The following is an 18,299-nucleotide window of genomic DNA, read 5'->3' on the forward strand; positions in this document are numbered from 1 at the left end:
ACCCCTGGCAATCAGCCAATCATAGTAATTCCAACATGAGTTGTGCTACTATCAAAATAGTTTCATAATAATTTCACAATTAAATCTAAGTAGCAAGTTATTGTTGGTTCTCATTTGAACCTACCATTGGTGTTATTTTTTTACTTACCTATTACCTATTCTTCCAACATTAGTCATCTGATTTAGGATGCTAGAGATGAGTCAAGGTTTTTCCAAGTTGATTTGCAATATGTTCCCAAAAATGTGCAATACAGCTACGCATGCTGTAGCCATAGAAGCTCGAAATAGGGATATAGTAGAAATTTCTCTATTGCCTTTATTCAAAAAAAAATAAAAATAAAAAGGTAGTCTACTAAATAAAAGCACACTCAAGATTATGACTATTTCGATTTGAATTGAATCTACACTTAAGGATTTAACTCGTTGACTGATAACAAGTTGCATGTCTACGACCAACAGGTTTTATATGAAAAAACACAGACCCAATTCATCTCTTTCGGCTTTACTGAATGGAGAAATAGGTTTAGCATTCTTTCGCATTGGCGGTGATTGGAGTCTGATTTTGCCTAACCTGCATCACTTACTGGCATTTGGCAATCCTAATTTGTAGTCCATTTACCACTCCAAGACACACGTAGAAAAAAAGAAAGGAAATAGGATGAACGGCCTATTTGGTCTTTAACCTATTCACTATATGTCAATTTGGTCCCTAAGCTTTTGAATGTGTCAATTTAGTCCCTATCCTTTTGATAATGTGTCAAAATGGTAGCTGTCATTATGTGATGAATGGAAATTATTGATGTGGCTAATGGCTCAAATAAAATATTATTTTTATGCTATCTAGGATGCCACATGGACTGTTAACTTTGCAAATAAAATCCTAACTCATATTGATGATGCCGTAAATATCACCAGTGAGCTACACGATCCTTGCACGCTTGTAACGATACCTACAAAGAAAAGAGAGAAGACTTAACAGAGAGCACTGGTGTGGTGCTGGCCAAACACCCTCTGAATGTCAAGTTAGAACTATTCTCACAACTCTAGAGTGTTAGAGAAGGGAAAATTATGCGTACCTTGATTCGTGAGGGTATTGGGGTTTTTATAGTAATAGAAGGTTGGCCTCTCTTTCTTGGCGTAGAAGTCTTTTCCTTATAGGAATCCTTTTGAATAATCCCAAACGTGACGATCAAGACGCTTTCCTCGTAGAGAAGATCTTTATTTACGTGTGTATCTTCCGAAATCCTCCTCACGATAGGATTCCATCTACCTGGGGATTCTATAGTGATTAAATGTGTGTCGCAAGTATTTCCATCTGGGGTTTCTACTGTATGGGCCTTTGCACAAGTTGGGCTTGCCTTCTATCGGCCCGCAAACATGGATCCGTCGAGCCCATTTAAAGGAGGCCCGTTAGACTATATTTTTACCCTTATCACATATAATATTTGACAGGTAATACTATAGTCACAAACTATTTTACAATATTTTTACAAAAATGTTGATGTGGCCAACCTCTTATTGGTTTTCATCTAAGTCCACCATTAATATCGCTTTTTCATTTACCAATAATCACTCACCACATCAACAGTTTGTAAAAAAAATTTGTAAAATAGTTTGTAAAAGTTTTTGTAAAATAGTTTGTATCTCTAGCATTATTCATATTTGACCAACTACCTAACTAAGTCCCTCTCCCAGTCATCACTGGTGAGGGAATGTGCAGACTAGCACAGTGAGGAGGAAGTATATTGTAAGTTAAGATGTGTTTGAAAGAAAGTTGCAAACTAGCATCTCGAGTTTTACAGACTCGATTTCAATCTAAAACTCAAGGGTTAAAGACTCAATTCCCACTTGGTGAGTTGGCAGTATGATGTCACATAGATCTCGAGTCTTAAAGACTCAATTTTGTACTTGAAGAACATCAAATTTGAAGAAGAACAAAGGGAAGAACGATTTGAAGAGGCTGAAGAGGCACGATTTGATCTAAAGAGGAAGAACGAAGAGACGATTTGAAGAGGTACGATTTGGTCTGAAGAGGAAGAACGAAGAGACGATTTGAAGAGGCACGATCTAGTTTTCAGATCTGTTGTCGAAGAACGAAGAAGAAGAAGGAAAAAAGATCTGACGAAGATGAAGATCCCAGCAGATGAAGAAACCCAGGAAGATGAAGAAACCCAGAATGAAGAACGATCCAACGACGAAGATTAGAGATGAAGAAAGCTGGGTCTGAAAATGGTGAAACTCGAGTCTTTAAAACTCGAGTTCCACCTGGATTTTTATCCATATGAGTGACCACCATTTACAAATCGAGACTTAAAAACTCAATTTTTATCTTATAACTCGAGTTTTAGACACTCGAGATGCTAGTTTCCAACAGTGGCGACGCCACGTGCAAGTCAGGGTGTTTCCAGGAACACCCTAACTTGAAAGAAAACCTGAAAAAATAAAATAAAATAAAATAAAAAATTGTAAATTTTTTTATACTTGCTTTGTATTAGGAATACCCTCATATTATAAAAAAATAAAATAATAAAATAATTAATTGTTCTACTTTCAAGCAAAAAAAAAAAGAAGAAAGCCCAAAAAAAAAAAATGGTGACAGAGGCAAGCCCAACAGATTACAGAGGCAAACCCACGGATTCTCAAAAAAAAAAAAAAAAAAAACCAAACCCCAATACAGAGCTGCAGAGCAAATCAAATCAGAACTCACTTCTAATATTCTAAATCAGAAATCCCTAAAGGCCTAAAGCAAACCTAAAGAGTGAAGACAGAGCAAGCAACACCTCAGTCCCCCTCAAAGCAACACCTCAGACTCAAGCCAACTGCCAACAGCTGGAGTCACGGAGATCGGATCGGTCACATCGCTCGCAGCTCGCTCGTCATCGGAGATCAGTCCAGTCCAGATCATCCTCGTTGCTCGTCGCTCATCGTCGCTCGCCCCTCGTGCTCGGCTGCTCCAGTGCAAGTGCTCCCTCCCTCTCTAACTCTCTCACTCTCTCTCTATCTGAATCACTAAGTCTGAAATGAAAATTATGACCCTCTCTCTCTCTCTCTTTATTCTTTAATACTAATTTTAATACTTTGTCTTTATCTGATTCTGTGATTGGGCCACTGAATTGCTAAACTTTAACTTTATCTTTATTAATATTGGGCTGATTTTTTAACTTTTTGAATTTGACTTTATCTTAATATCTTATCAGTTGGTGTTGGTGGGTGTTGCTGTTAGTGTTGGTGTGTGTATTTGTGTTGGTGAGATATTAAGAAAAAGCTAATGAGTGTTAGGCACTCGTTAAGAATTCCGTTAAAGTAAATTTTTATGGGAAAAGAAAAAAAATAATTAATATTTTGATAGTTTTTTTCATTTCCTATAAAAATGATGTCAAAATTTTCCTAAAATAGATTATTAAGAGCACTCGTTAGCATGACCCTTAAATTATTAATTGTCTTTTTAGTGTAATGTGTATTGTGATTGTGAAATTTTCTAATTGGTAGTTGGCTCTTGTGATTGGGGAAATTTTTTTGAGGCTTGACTGGCTTGTTCGTTGAGTGGAGTGGGGTGGGGGTGGGGGTGGGGGTGGATGAACACATGGGGCCAAGTAAATAATAATTAAAGCAATGTGATGTGCACATCAGCTCATGGGATGTGTAATGTGCAATGCGCTTCCCAGACGCATGTTTGCGTTTCAGATTTTTTTTTTTTTTTTTTCCCAGCCGTAACTTTTTGACTTTTCTTTTGTGAACAATGCTCTCGTGCACTGTTCATGAGTCCCACAAACTACACTTTTCAGCAACTTTTTCATTAAAAATGAGTCACATGATACTATTCACACATTTAAAAATTATTTTGCTATAGTGTTTTTCAATTTTCAGTTTCAGTTTTCAGTTTTCAGTTGTATCCAAACGAACCCTTAGTGTAATGTGCACATAGATGTGTGCTAGTGCAACTAATAAACAATAATTTAATTAACCAATAATTAATTGAGAAAAACAACTAATAAACAATAATTAATAATTTAATTAATCAATACATTATAAAAGACAAACAAATTAAATTATGTTAGGCTAAACAACAATTATAATTTAATAATTAATGAAATAACAATACAACAAATTATAGTTTATAAAAGACAAACAAATTAATGAAACAACTAAACAACAACAATTAATAATTTTATTAATATGTCAAATGAACTTATAGTTTATTGTATAGGTACCTTTGTTCATTTCTTTTCTTTTCATTTTTTTTTTTTTTCCTTTTGAGGTTTTTTGGTGTACAAAATGCAAATTTGTTTTGGTGTTAAGATTTTTTTTTTTTAGCACAAACTTCATGCCGGCCAAATTTTGAATTTCGACCGGTATTTACCGAAACGTCTTGAAATAGACCGAAATGACCCGAAATTTTTTCAAAGTGAAATAGGAACACCCTGGATAAAATTTCTGGAGTCGCCACTGGTTTCTAACATTGTTTTGCATCGTGACAACTAACTAAATTTTTTGATATCTAATGTTATTTGGAAAAAAAATTCCATCACTGGTGCTATCCTCTTCTCTCAAACGGCATGCAGGTAGAGTTGATGTTTGCAAATGACACTTTCGGCTTCCAAAACCAAGAAAAATGAAGACCCGAAGTCAGAATGTTTTTTTTTTTTTCCTGAGACCAAGTCAGAATTACAAGATTCTTCTTCCGAGTGAAAAACTAATTAAGAAGAAATATACCTAAGAATTTTCGATTATCTCTTCCAATTTGCCCCTCGAAAATTATATGAAAATAGCATATTTGGGGCGTGGTGGGCCGTTGAAGAATGTTGTGGATATTGGTGTTTCAACCAAAGAAGGAGAAGAAGGGAACAATACCAGTTTATCTTAATGTGTATGATCTCACACCCATGAATTGCTATGCATATTGGGTCTGCCTTGGGGTTGTAGCGACATTCCAGTTGTTCCAATTCAGATATGTGGGTATGTTTTGTGTAGAATCGACGTTTAAAAAGTCGTAATTCTTTGTTGGATCAGTTTTTAGGTGAATTTGTTATGAAAATTTTCTTAGTTGAGTTGATTATGATTTTTGGGATCTGGGAAATGAGTTGTTTACACTGTTGAAGCAAAATTAATGATTATGGTCATGGAATGCTAGATTGTTTCGTTGTTTGGGTATTGAGAAAAAGAAAAAAAATTACTAATCAGATTTATTTAATTGTGCAGATTAATTGGGACTGAGTTTCTCAATGGTCTAGAAAAGAACATTGTAGGAGAAACTTGTTTCATTGCTAGCGAAGTGAGAGATGCGGCGAGAGAAGAGGACAGCAGAGGTGACGACTGGGACAAGGACTTGAGAGTTAAGACTCACTTAACCGGGTAGCCGGTCAAATATTAGATGAGTTGGCAGTTCACATGGTGCATTGTCAGCATTTCCCTTAAAATAATATTTGATTTGAGCCGTTAGTTACGTCAGCATTTTCTATCCATCATTTAACAATATGGATCATTTTGACACATTACCAATATTTTATGAACTAAATTGACACATTTAAGAATTTATGAACCTAATTGAAATATAGAATAAAGGTTGGGGACGAAATATATAGTTTACCTGAGAAAATAAATAAGAAATACAAAACTTGTTGGAAAGTATATTTCAGTTTCCATGTTAATGAAGACAATCAAGGGATTGATTTATAAGAGAAAATTAATGGGATTGATTGCTAGAGAGAATCATGGAATTGAGAAAATTAAAATGCAATGCCGTTCAATTTTTTTTTTTTTTACTATTATATATAATCTCGTTATAAACATGGGTCTCTTGTAATGTATTATCAAGCCATGTAAATCAAGATATTAATCTTTTAGCATTTAGTGGTGTGGTAGGTAGCCGAACCATGTGTATTTTCTCCTTATCTCTTTTCTCCTTATTTACGCTTCCACTTCTTCTTTTAACTCTCCATTGTTCTCTTTAATTTTCACAGAACCACTCATCCCTTAAAAAATTAAAAAAAAAATAAAAAAAAAATAAAAACAATAAAAATAAAAAATAAAAAAAGAGAAATGAAACCCCAAAAAACCATTTGTGGCTTATTTTGCTAGGGTAATTCTTTGCATTGATCTAAATTTATATTTAGTCATTTTTAAATTTTGTTGTTTTGTGTTGTAACATTCTTTCGGCAATGTGGATATATATGGCTCTTGTCGGAGCATATAAGAAATTGTAAAATTTATGTCTAAATCTAAACATCGCTAAACATGTCTTGATTATAAAAGCACTAATGACACTAGAGTCATGGAAGAAATAGCAGTAGAGTTTGGGGCTTAATGATAAAGAAAAAAACATTTGTGGCTTATTTTGCTAGGGTAATTCTTTGCATTGATCTAAATTTATATTTAGTCATTTTTAAATTTTGTTGTTTTGTGTTGTAACATTCTTTCCGCAATGTGGATATATATGGCTCTTGTCGGAGCATATAAGAAATTGTAAAATTTATGTCTAAATCTAAACATCGCTAAACATGTCTTGATTATAAAAGCACTAATGACACTAGAGTCATGGAAGAAATAGCAGTAGAGTTTGGGGCTTAATGATAAAGAAAAAAACACTTGTTTGATACACCTTGTTGTACACATCTTTACACATAAAAATTGCTCCAAAATTGTGACTTTAAATCACGATTTCCAACTTCAAAATCATGTTTTCCAGTTATAATTTCAGCACAATTTTCGCGTGTAAAAGTGTGTAACAAAATATGTGTAATAAACACTAAAAAGTCATTTGGAATAAATTCGCAGACCTTTGGTCTGGCTTCTCAAAAAAAAAAAAAACACTAAAAAGTCCAATCGATTAGAATTTTGACCTAAACATCTTGATGGAATAACTTAAAAAGATAAAAATAAAAAAGATTTGGCCCCAAGTGGAAGTTATTGACTGAAGAATTAATTGAACACTTTATAAATCTCTCTCTTTATTGGGACAGACTCTAGAATTCTAAAGTGTACTCAAGCGAATGGCTCTGGGACCATAGAGAGTCAACTCGAACTCATTAGTCAGGATTCAGAACATAGAAGAAAGGCTGAATGTAGATAAATACCAAATCACTAATTCGTGGAATATTACCATTATTAAAGAATAAAAACTGGGGCACCCTAATAATTAATATAAAGCAAAGTCTAGTTAAGAATATTAGTTTTTTTTATGTCTATATACCCTAACCTTTTGCTACTGATGGAGTATTATTGTTATCTCCAAGTTCCCTTTTCAGAACAAGTTTGACCAGTTTTTCCTTTACACTCCGTTTTGAAGATGAAAATGAATGGGATGAAAAGAATTATTTTAGAATATTCTTTTTATTTTCTTATTGGAAAGTTTTAAAAAAGAGAGTGAAAATACTATTCTCTTATATGAAAGTTTAGGTGAGAGGAAATGAGTTGTATACAAGGGAACACTCATTCCTTACAACTTCCCTACATATTTACTCCCAAAACATCTTATTCCCTCCCTTGTCAAAAATAAATAATATATGGAGTTTTCAAACAAAACATCATATTAAGATCTAGGTTCAATAATAAGAAAAAATTTCATTCTCAGCATACAAAATGTTCATCGACCAAAGTCTTGTACAACAGACAGTTTATACGAATCAAGATATTGAGACACTTTCTCAAAAGAAAGTTCCAGGGAAAGCATACAAAAATATATATATGATTTACACAATTTGGCTCCTTCCCCGTCTAAGGCTCTATACATTCAACTGGGGACGAAGAATTTTATAGCAGTATGTACTCGAATTCTAATCATGTTAAACTGAAGTTGGTTAGAATTGATTGGCTGAACCTGTAAACAATGTTGGATAAGAATCTTCAAATTCAAGGACGCCAACTGTTGCCTTTCATCTGAGGGAGAAGTGCACCAGCAGTATTAAAATTGCTGGTACTTTTCAGCCCATTCAAGTGTTGCCACTTTAGGTTTGCCCGGTTTACATGAGTGGAAGATCTTGTTATGAGGCTGACATGGGTTTGGCTTTGAAGAACTTGGCAACTGCCTGGTAAAGATTCTCTTCCTCAAAGGGCTTCGAGACATATCCATCCATCCCACATTTCAAGCACTCCTCATATGTGGCATGAATCACATCGGCTGTCATGGCTAATATTGGCACATGCCACTCTCTCTTTCGATTAGCTCCTTCATCTGTGGCTCCACCATTCATTTGCTCATTTGCTTTGTTCTCCATTAGGCGTATCCGACGGGTTGCCTCAAACCTGCAATTATAGGACAAATATACAGCTTTGTTGAGGTCAGTGTACCAGAATTGTACTTCAAGAAGACTTATATCCTTCCACATTTTCCTTCATTCCAATGCCATAATATTTTATTTATACATAAGATAAAGATATAGGAACTCTTAATTTTAGGCACCTAAAACCTTTCAAGTCCTTGAATGAACAGATATCATCTAGAAAGGGGTTTAATACCAAATAGCCCAAAATGTTTATTTGGAGATGAAAAATTACCGATTCTCACAAACTATTAGTAAATTGTGAATTTAATCATTTAACCTAACACTCTCCCTTCACTTGTGAGCCTAAATTGCCTTTTTAAATGGGAGGTAAGGTAGAGACAGCGCTAGAACCCAGGACCTCCTGCTCTATTACTGTAACGACCCAAGGAAAAGTGCTAGCCACATCTACGCTATACCTCAAAAGGACTAGTTACTATTGAGGTTCCTTGTAGTTGTTAATAAAACCCAGATTTATCCAGTAAATACCCGATGTGGGACTCATCACACACCCACACACATCACACAATCAATCAAATCGGGGTATCACAATTACGATGAAAAATTAATGATTCTTCCAAAAGCTTAAACTATAAGGATGTGGTGAATTTAATCAGTTAATCTAGTAAGAGACTAATCACATAATAGAAAAAAAATGCTACAACGTAATACAAATTGAGTTGTTAAAGCCAACTAAGCATAAGCATCACACAGCCTGAACTGAATAATTAAGACTTTGGTCAATTAACATGTTCGTTGAGAAATTTTTTTAAGTCTTATGACCAAGCTTGGGGTAAATAATGAGCTTGGTGCTAAAAATTATAACAGTTTTTCAGAAAGAAGTTTTAAATATCATTATCATGCAGAAATTTGGTTACACATTGAACCAACTAAAGCTATGATTCAGTAAACATATTTCTGTCTCCAAATGGTGAAAAATACATGCATTAACCACAAATCCCGTGATTTTTGCCACCAACTAGCTTCCTCCATAAACAACACCCTCTTCAATCCTGATCTTACATTCTCTGTTCTATCTCTCAGTATTTTTCTCCAATATCATTATCAGTCAAATTGAAGCTAATGAAACAACTACCAAACAAATAATAAAGTTAGGATATGTAGCAACAGTTTAACTCAAGATAGTTGAAATGCTCATCACAATGCTTTCAATTATTTTATTTTATTTTTTTACTTTTAAAAGTTTAGGGATAGAACATATATTAGTCAACAATAAAAAGCTAAATATATAGATTGCATTCAAGAATTTCAATACATACCCATCCATTTCTGGCATCTGAATATCCATGAAGCAGGCATCAAATTTATGTGGTAATTGAAGCAACGTCAGTGCAGCTTTGCCACTCTCAGCACAGTCTACATCAGCTCCAAACTTCTTTAGTGCACCTGCAGCAACTCTGCGGTTAACCATATTGTCATCAACCACTAAAATCTTCTTGCCACAAAGTAGGCTCTGCAGGAAAGGAGTTCCATTAGGCATGTCTTTCCCCTGTTGCCTCTTCTTCCCTATCCCTAGCACCTGCTGAAGACATGCAGCAACCATACTTGCCCTCAAAGGTTTCATGATGACAGTATCTGAAAATCCTGCCGCCTTTGCTTTATCAAATTCAGCATTACTGATATTCGTTGCAAGAAGAATCATCTTAGGCAAACTAAACACATGCCCATTCTGTTTCCGGTCCAATAGCTGAAAATTTAGACCACCTTCCTCCCCAGAGACCCATATATCCTTTTCAACTAGAATTAAATCTGGCTGGAAGTTTCTGTCATAGTAAATAATGTAGCTTTACTCAACAAACTGAATCTTATAATTTCAACAGATTTGTCACAGAATTCTAATTTGAGGGGTGCGGTTTTACTCAAAAACTTCTTGAGGAGTTGTCATATGAACACAATTGAGTATTCCTTGATTCAATCAATTTTTTTTTTTTTTGGTTGCTAATCTGTCCAATCAAGTTATTTATTGAAATGCACTCTCAGAAATTTAGTGAATCCTTTTACTAAAATCTAGTTTTCTTAGTCCATGAATGTCAACCTGAGATATCATTGACATGGCTTTGCCTAAAGATTGAGATGCATTTTACATTCAAAACAAGGAAGAAGACAAGAAAGGAAAAAAATAAAAGAACTTACCGAGATGTCAGAGAACCATTTTTTCCACACATAGCAACAGCAATCTTGATGCTACTAGCGACTTTGACCAGGATACCAAGTCTATTTAAATGGTATTTGGTTACAGCAGCTCTAACTGGTTTCTCATCAACTACTATTGCTTTCAATCCTCTAAAACCAGAAGGCAAATCTTCAGAATTAGCCTTTTTCTTATCATTGTATGCATTTTTCTTACACCTCCCAAAAATGGCAGTAAATGAAAATGTGCTACCAACCTGAGGTCGGCTTATGAAACTTATCTGACCACCCATAAGCTCAACCAGACACTTACTAATGCTCAAGCCTATACCAGTTCCTCCATAATTTCTAGAGGTTGAGCTATCTGCCTGCATAAAGGGCATGAAAACTCGATCCTGAGCAGATAAGGGAATACCAATCCCTGTATCCTCTACGGATACCATCAAAGTGACGTCTTCAGATGCTTCATTAGTATTCAACATATTATGTGAAGCATCAGAACGAAATTCTTCATCAGCAATTAGATGCTTAAAGGTATCCCAACAGTTCCGCTCATCAGCAACTTCACAACCACTTAAGGTTTTAAACTGATGTCCACCACATAAAAATACACCTCCATCTGATCCCCCATTCAAACAAGTTTCAGTTTTAAATACACCTCCACTTGATCCTCCATTCAAACAAGTTTCAGCTTTAAATACACCTCCATCCGATCCACCATTCAAACAATTTTCAGCTTTAAATACACCTCCATCCGATCCTCCATTCAAACAAGTATCAGCATCTGCATTTACAGTGGCTTTTTCTTGTTCAGCTAGATGGACTTCAACAAATATATGTCCTCGTTCAGTGAACTGCCACATGCTCAATATAATTAATATCAAGTAGATTTGAAGGGGGGGGGGGGGGGGGGGGGGGGGTGGGGGGGGGAAGGAATTCAGTAGTGGGAAAAAAATCAAATAATGCAAAGTTTATGCTGAAGTTTTATTTGGGTCTGGCAAAAACCATAAAACCACCAGTACAGTAAATCATAAATCAAAGTAAAATTAACAATGAGTAATCAACTAGTCATAATAGTATATTAAATCTTGAATGATCCACTTACTTTAACAGAGTTTCCCACAAGATTTGTAATAATTTGTCTGAACCTCCCCGGATCCCCCATAACAATTTCAGGAACTTTATCAGAAACAAACGCTGCCAGCTTCACTTCCCCAATTGGTTACATATCCAAGATGAAAGAATTGTAAAATGTGAAGAAGCATCATGAGCACCATTCATTGGTATCAAAACCCCCACCAAGGTAAGAGAGAGAGAGAGAGAGTCAGTTTAAACATGAGAAGAACAAAACAAATGGAACTTCATATTCAAAAACTACAGGAGTGAAATGTAATAATGCAAAAAAATTAAGCGAAATGGAGGAATTTTTTTCCCTCACAGAAGGTCAAGCAACCACACCAACCACCAAAAAGATAATTAATACTCTGTATTGCTAGTAGACGTACCTCAATGCCCTTGTTTCTAGACTTCTCAGAAAATAAAGAGAGAACATCATCTAGTATGGATCTGAGGTCAAATGGGACTGCCTCCAGCTCTAACTTGCGAGCTTCAATTTTTGCCCGGTCAAGCACCTCATTAATTAATGCTATCAGTGCCTTCCCACAGGCTTGAGCAGTTTGGGCATAATCTCTCTGCGTTGAACTTAACTCTGTATCTAGAAGCAGAGCCAGCATCCCTGCAAAATACACATAATAACAATTCATCATTCAATACGAAGTGTTCAAGTAAATAAAACATGACACCATCATATGAAAAAAATAAATAAATAAGAAGACTTGGAACATACCGAGGATGCCATTCATGGGTGTTCTGATTTCATGAGAAACAGTAGCTAGAAACTGGCAACAAGATCACAAGAATTGCTCATATTAAAAGGTTGAAGCTTGTAAACTGAGTTGAAGTCTACTTTACAAAAATGTTGGGAACAATACCTGAGATTTTGCAACGTCAGCAGCTTCTGCACGAACTTTCAGTTCTTGCATTTCATGGAAATCATCCTCAACTTTAGCAATGTGACTTGCTGCAGTATATAAAATATAACCCACCAGTAAACCAATCACAAACGTAAAGAATGCAGTGGTTAGTGCTGCCCATGACATAGGTGCCTTCTCATGATATCTGCTCAACATCCAAAATGAGCATATATGAGTCAAAAATCCTGGAACTCTTCATCTACCTACTAAAATAATGATCAATGACTGGGTGCACTTACCTACATATCATTTGATGCTTCCTGAAAGGATCTCCAAAATCAAGCTTGCTCTCATGGAAATGAGACATGTCAACATCTTGACATTGGTGACCGTACATGGCTAGGGGATCAGAGGAGTTGGTGATATCATACACATTCACTAATATCGCCTGATTCGCAGCAAGTTGCCCAAGTAAATTCTCCACAAGGGACTCAACATCAAAGGCTCCACCAACATATCTGCTTTGTATCAAAATTTCATTAACAAAAAGGCATCTAGCCAAAACTTCCACATTAACATGTCCAAAATTAAGTTGAAAAACTGAAAGCCAACAATTCTAAGCTCTTGTCCAATATAAGACCATCAGAACATACTTTAAGGGAAACAAACTGCAAAAGAAATTAACCAGAATAAAATCACACCCAACTAATATCCTGACTTTACAACACTTAGTGTCCATTTGGGAATAGCTTATTTAGCTTTTTGCTAAAAATGTGTTAAAGTATTCTTGTACCTTGAAAAAATTTGAAAAAGTGAAAAAAGGTGGGAAAAAGAGAGGTTTTAAAAAGTTCTACATAAAAACTAAAAGCTAAAAGCTGAAGTTGATGCCAAACAGGCTCTAAGTGTGCTTTTGGCATCAGCTTATTTAGTTTTTTGTTGATTGTTTTTTTGTTGAAAATGTGCTAAAGTACAATTTTATTTTGAAAAAATGAAATTTTTAAAAGCTGTATTTAAAAGCTAAAAGTTAAAAACAGCAATTGTGGTTGGGGTAAAAACAGCAGTGGAGACAGTTTCATCAGCGGGGATGATTGTAGGTGGCAGTAGGTGCTAACAAGGTAAATTTGGATAAACTCATAAATATAGGAGAAACAAGGAAAAGCAAAAACCAACTGAGATACGAGAATCGTAATGTAATATATTGGCACATAATGATAGCGGAGGAAGGGTTATTGTACAACTAAACTCTAAGACGTCTTGAATCCACAATGCTAAAAATCTGGAACACCAGTTGACAGAAAGTAATCTAACTGAAATTTATTGATGATTTACTTGAATTTTTGTTTTATAGCTTGGGATCAATCCAAGGCTCAAAAATTCTTAGGTTCAATCTTCAATGCCTAATTGCTTTATGATATAAATCAAGCAATAGTTAATAACCAGCTTGAAAAAATCTCAACTCCAATAAAGCCAATTGATGCACAATTGTTAACAAAATCAACCGGATACTTGGGCACATGGCCACATGGGTAATAGGCTCACCTTTGATTTTGATTTTAATGAGATCTTCCATAATTTTCTCATGATTCTTTTCTATATCAAATTGTTCATGAATGTTCTCAACAACCTTATCTTTTACTCTTTGATGCAGTAATTTTCAACTTGCAATGGTAAGACTTGATCTTGTTCAGCATCATCAATATTTTCTTTGAAATTTGGCCTCAAATTGTCAACCCCAAATCAATGTTTTCTCTTGGAGCTTGAATATGAAACTTACTGAAACAGTTTCATAGGCAATAATCTTGACTTGGTGGTTGGATAATGAAAATTTTCAATACCACCATCATTTTATTTATATCAATTCACAGGTCATAATCATAACATGAATAACACAATATATAATAATAATCATAGGTGGAAAAGAAAAAGAAATAGGCCAATGTTTATTTCACTCTTTATCAAAAATAGAATATATTTCATCCTTAACTTGACGCACTTTATACTCTTGTAAATCATCCCAACATTCACCCAAATTACTGTCTAGCTTATTTAATACAATTCTTACCTTTTCCTCTTCACAGATCTCCTAGCAATCAAAATAGTCTTCTAAATTACTCAACCAATCTGTGCAATCTTCTTTATGCACTATTCCATAAATAAATTAAAATAAGAATTTATTATTTCTAGGTATTCATTTACATTTTTGCTTATCACAAGCAAGATCTCACAACTTGAAGTTATTATTTATAGGTATTCATAAGTCCATAACACCACCTTTTGAACTTTAATTGTAGTCTAGATGGTATACACCCCTTAATTGTTGTCAACATAGCAGTTCTTGTCAGCTTCATCATTTGGCTACTAGACCTAGCAAGTAAAGCTAAGGCTCTGATATCAACTCTCACAGCATGATTACGACAAAAGGGCTATTGCATTACTAGACCCTAACAACACTCTGATTCATAAGGCTAGATAAGAGAAAACAAGCTGACTAAAATTTTATTGATAAGTGACTTGAACTTTAATTTTACAACTTGGTAAGCATTTTAAAGGCTTCATATACGGCATACCTACTCTACAAGGGAATTTATAGTTAATATTACCATATAAAGACTTAATTTTGACTAAAATACCTACAAAAACAACCACAAACAAGAAAAGAACACCCTACTTTTGAAAAGTGAAAACTGAAAAAATAATAATGAAAGTCTTCCAACAGCAGCTAATGTTATATCTCCAATATGAAATCTTGTCAAATTACTGCCACCATTCAAGTGATTTCATTTCCACAAAGCACATGGAGAAAAAAGATAAACTTCAAAGTTAGTAAATGTGTCATTAAAGCTCCAGCAATAATAGAATGCCAAATTCTTGTTCCTATTATTCCCAAAACCAATTTAGATTGGTCTTCTAGTCTATCGTTTATATCTAATCTAAATTCAATCTGTTCATGAACTGTCATATACAGATACTGAAAAACATTAAACCAACCATTAATAATTAACTTAGTATTCCAATCAGGAAGGCAAGCTCAGAGGACTGACCCTGCAGTTGATTCAATGCGCTCTGGCACTGTTGCACTCGCAGAGAGCTTGGATTTGTAAACAGGGAATGTAAGCACAACACCAAGATGATGAGATCCTAGAAGCCTGAAGGGACTAGTCAAAACAGCTTTACCAGTAGCCCTCGCCCTCAAAATGTTTTCTCGGTCTTCCTACATCATCCAAAGGAAAAATTGCAGGCCATATGAAGAACCAAGTTTCCATATTACTCGATATCATGAAATCCAAACAAGATAAGCAAAGTGAAGATCACAATTTCTGAAGTATACCTCTCCTGACATCATGTCAAGTGATGCAAGGTAAGAAAGGCTTTCCTGAGAGAATATCACAGGTGCGTACTCATCTCGCACCGGGGAAGGCTCCCTCTCCATTGTCTTTATTGTCCAACCATGTTGTCTCTCAAAATTTTCCCTGTCTGAATCCATTACTCTCTGTGCATAGGCCACACCACTCAGTAATGGCCGCTCAAAAGCGGTTCTAGCTGTGTACTCCGCAAATGTTTCCTGCATTTTTCGCAATTAAACATACAAAATCAACTACATTTGATAGTAATCAGAGTGAATCAAAATTCCATTTATTTTCCTGTCTTGGTCTCCTCAAAAAATGAAATATTAACTCCACTAATCTTCTACACTTAGTTGACTAAGATTTAGCTAATATTTTGATTTATATAGCAACAATGACTCAGTGACACCAGGAAATGTCAAAAAAAAATCCCAAAATTTTCCTCAATAAACTGGCAACAAATACATAACCTTAACAAGTTTAGATTAAAATTCAAGAGCAAACCTGATCAATTGCTGAAGGGTTCTTGTAGTAATGGAAAGTGGAAACGAGGATGGCAAGGGCGTGCACATGATTAACACTAACACTAAACTGATCTTGTAACATCCTAGCTCTCTGATCACACATGCTTACCAGTAAATCCTTCCTCCTTACTCTGTTATCAGCATCTATGCGATTGTACACTGTCATGCTCAAGAAAACCATCACCATGATCCAAATCAGAAGCAACGTTAGTAGCCAGTCCCTGATGGCTTGAATGAACCCTCTTTTGCTCCCCATTTGCTCGTTCAACCTCACAGCCACAGAGTGGTGCTGTTGAGTCTGACTCTGCTGTGTCTTCGAACCCATCACCACAATTCTCTCTCTGACGACTCTTTTGCTTTTTCTTCTTCTTCTTCTTGTTTCTCTAATATCCACTTCATATCTAAGCTAGAAAAACCCCCCAAGTCATGCATACGCATATATATACCAACTTTTCATAAAGTACTGGCAATTTTTACAGACACACCTTTTTCTGATATAGGAAAGAAAAAGAAAAAGGTTACTACTGGTAAACTACAAATAATTTTTTCATTACAGCATTGTTTTGCGTGATTCAAAGCTTCATAAAGAGCATAAGTACACCCACAAGGCCACAGCCAAAAAAACCAAGCAAAATTTATACGGTAGAGACTAGAAAGAGAAGAGGTATAAGAAAGACCCAGAATTTGAAAAGCGGAATACTCAATTCTGAGAGACAAGCATGGTTCTCAAAAGATGGAAAAACTTAAAAATAAAAAAAGCTCATTTTCCAAAGAACAACCTCCCTCTCACAGTGTGTGTCAAAAGGTCTGTTTCTCTCTGTCTTAGGCCTTTGAATGATTAAAAAAAAAGAATAGAAAAGTACAGAGTGTAATCTCAAATAATGTTTTCTTCTCCAACTCGAATCAAAAGCGTGAAGTTTTAGTTAGAAACAACCAGACAAAGAAGAGCACGTTCACTGCTTTTATTCCTTATATTATAATCAACCAAATGCCACAGATTGACCAACCTTAAATAAAAACACAGACACACACACTGCAAACAGCGAAGCAAAAACACAGCCCAGAAGCAGAATGAGAGAGAGAGAGAGAGAGAGAGAGAGTAACAACTCTAAAAAGAGACAGAGATGTAGTAGTTATTGTTGTAAGAAAAAATGTTTACCTGTAGAACTAGCTTAGGCTAGGAGGAGAGAGAGAGAGAGATACAATGAATGAAGTGAACATAGTAGGAAAAGAGTTTTTGTTTTTGTATAATACTTTGATTTTATTTTCATGTGAGGGAGTTCTTCAACTGTTTGTCCTATGCTTTTTAAAGTAACAAAGAAAAAATATATATAACACTGAATCGAATTTTTAGGATTTTCCAAGATACGCTTTTGTCTCCTTGGTCCTCTCTCTCTCTCTCTCTCTCTCTCTCTAAAAGTCCATCCTCTATGTCTCTCTGGCCTCTTCTTTATAATAATGTATTTCACACCACGCCCTGTCTCCTCTCCCTCTCTCTCTCGCTCTCTCTCTCTCTCTCTTCTTTTCCATTTCCTGAGCTAAACCCATTGACACTGATGACTGATTTTTTTTTCCAAATTGAACAACTATAGCCATATTGAACATCTTTGATAGGTTTGAAGCTAGAATTGGGTCTGGCTGACCCCAAAAGTTCTTTATCTATTTTAATAAGAAGATATCAATAAAAGCTTCAAAATGGGTAATAATAACAAAACCCATAACGTAATTTTGGTTGGTCAGTTAATAGAATTGTACACATGTTGTTTTCTTTATGTATCATAGTGGAAAGGAAAAAAACTCACATTTTGTCCCACTTCTGGGTTCTCCTTTCTTTTCTTTTCTTTTTTTTTTCCAAATTTAAGTTAGAGAGAGAAAATTATCACACACAAAAAAAGAAAAAAAAAAAGGGCAAGAGAGAGAGAGAGAGAGAGGGGGAGGGTGTGTTTGGAATGGGATTTAATTTAGTCTGTGGGGAATGGGTTGAAATCGCAATCACAAATCTTTGCGATAATGACATGGCCACACAGCCCAGATCTCACTCCAATCTCA

General features: G+C 35.2%; 1 protein-coding gene across 1 annotated transcript; it reads right to left on the reverse strand.

Moving 5' to 3' along the window:
* Positions 1-7,540: 7,540 nt before the first annotated feature.
* LOC126717776 (histidine kinase 4) lies at positions 7,541-17,357 on the reverse strand. The gene is given in 13 exon segments (XM_050419666.1): positions 7,541-8,241; positions 9,539-10,042; positions 10,413-11,028; positions 11,074-11,263; positions 11,515-11,613; positions 11,915-12,144; positions 12,256-12,307; positions 12,401-12,587; positions 12,682-12,900; positions 15,424-15,593; positions 15,711-15,944; positions 16,231-16,643; positions 16,646-17,357. Coding segments are annotated over 13 exon segments (3,219 nt in total). The 5' UTR covers positions 16,689-17,357; the 3' UTR covers positions 7,541-7,979.
* Positions 17,358-18,299: the final 942 nt, after the last annotated feature.

The sequence above is a fragment of the Quercus robur genome, chromosome 3 (assembly GCF_932294415.1).
Source record: "Quercus robur chromosome 3, dhQueRobu3.1, whole genome shotgun sequence".
In the NCBI taxonomy this organism is placed as follows: Eukaryota; Viridiplantae; Streptophyta; class Magnoliopsida; order Fagales; family Fagaceae; genus Quercus; species Quercus robur.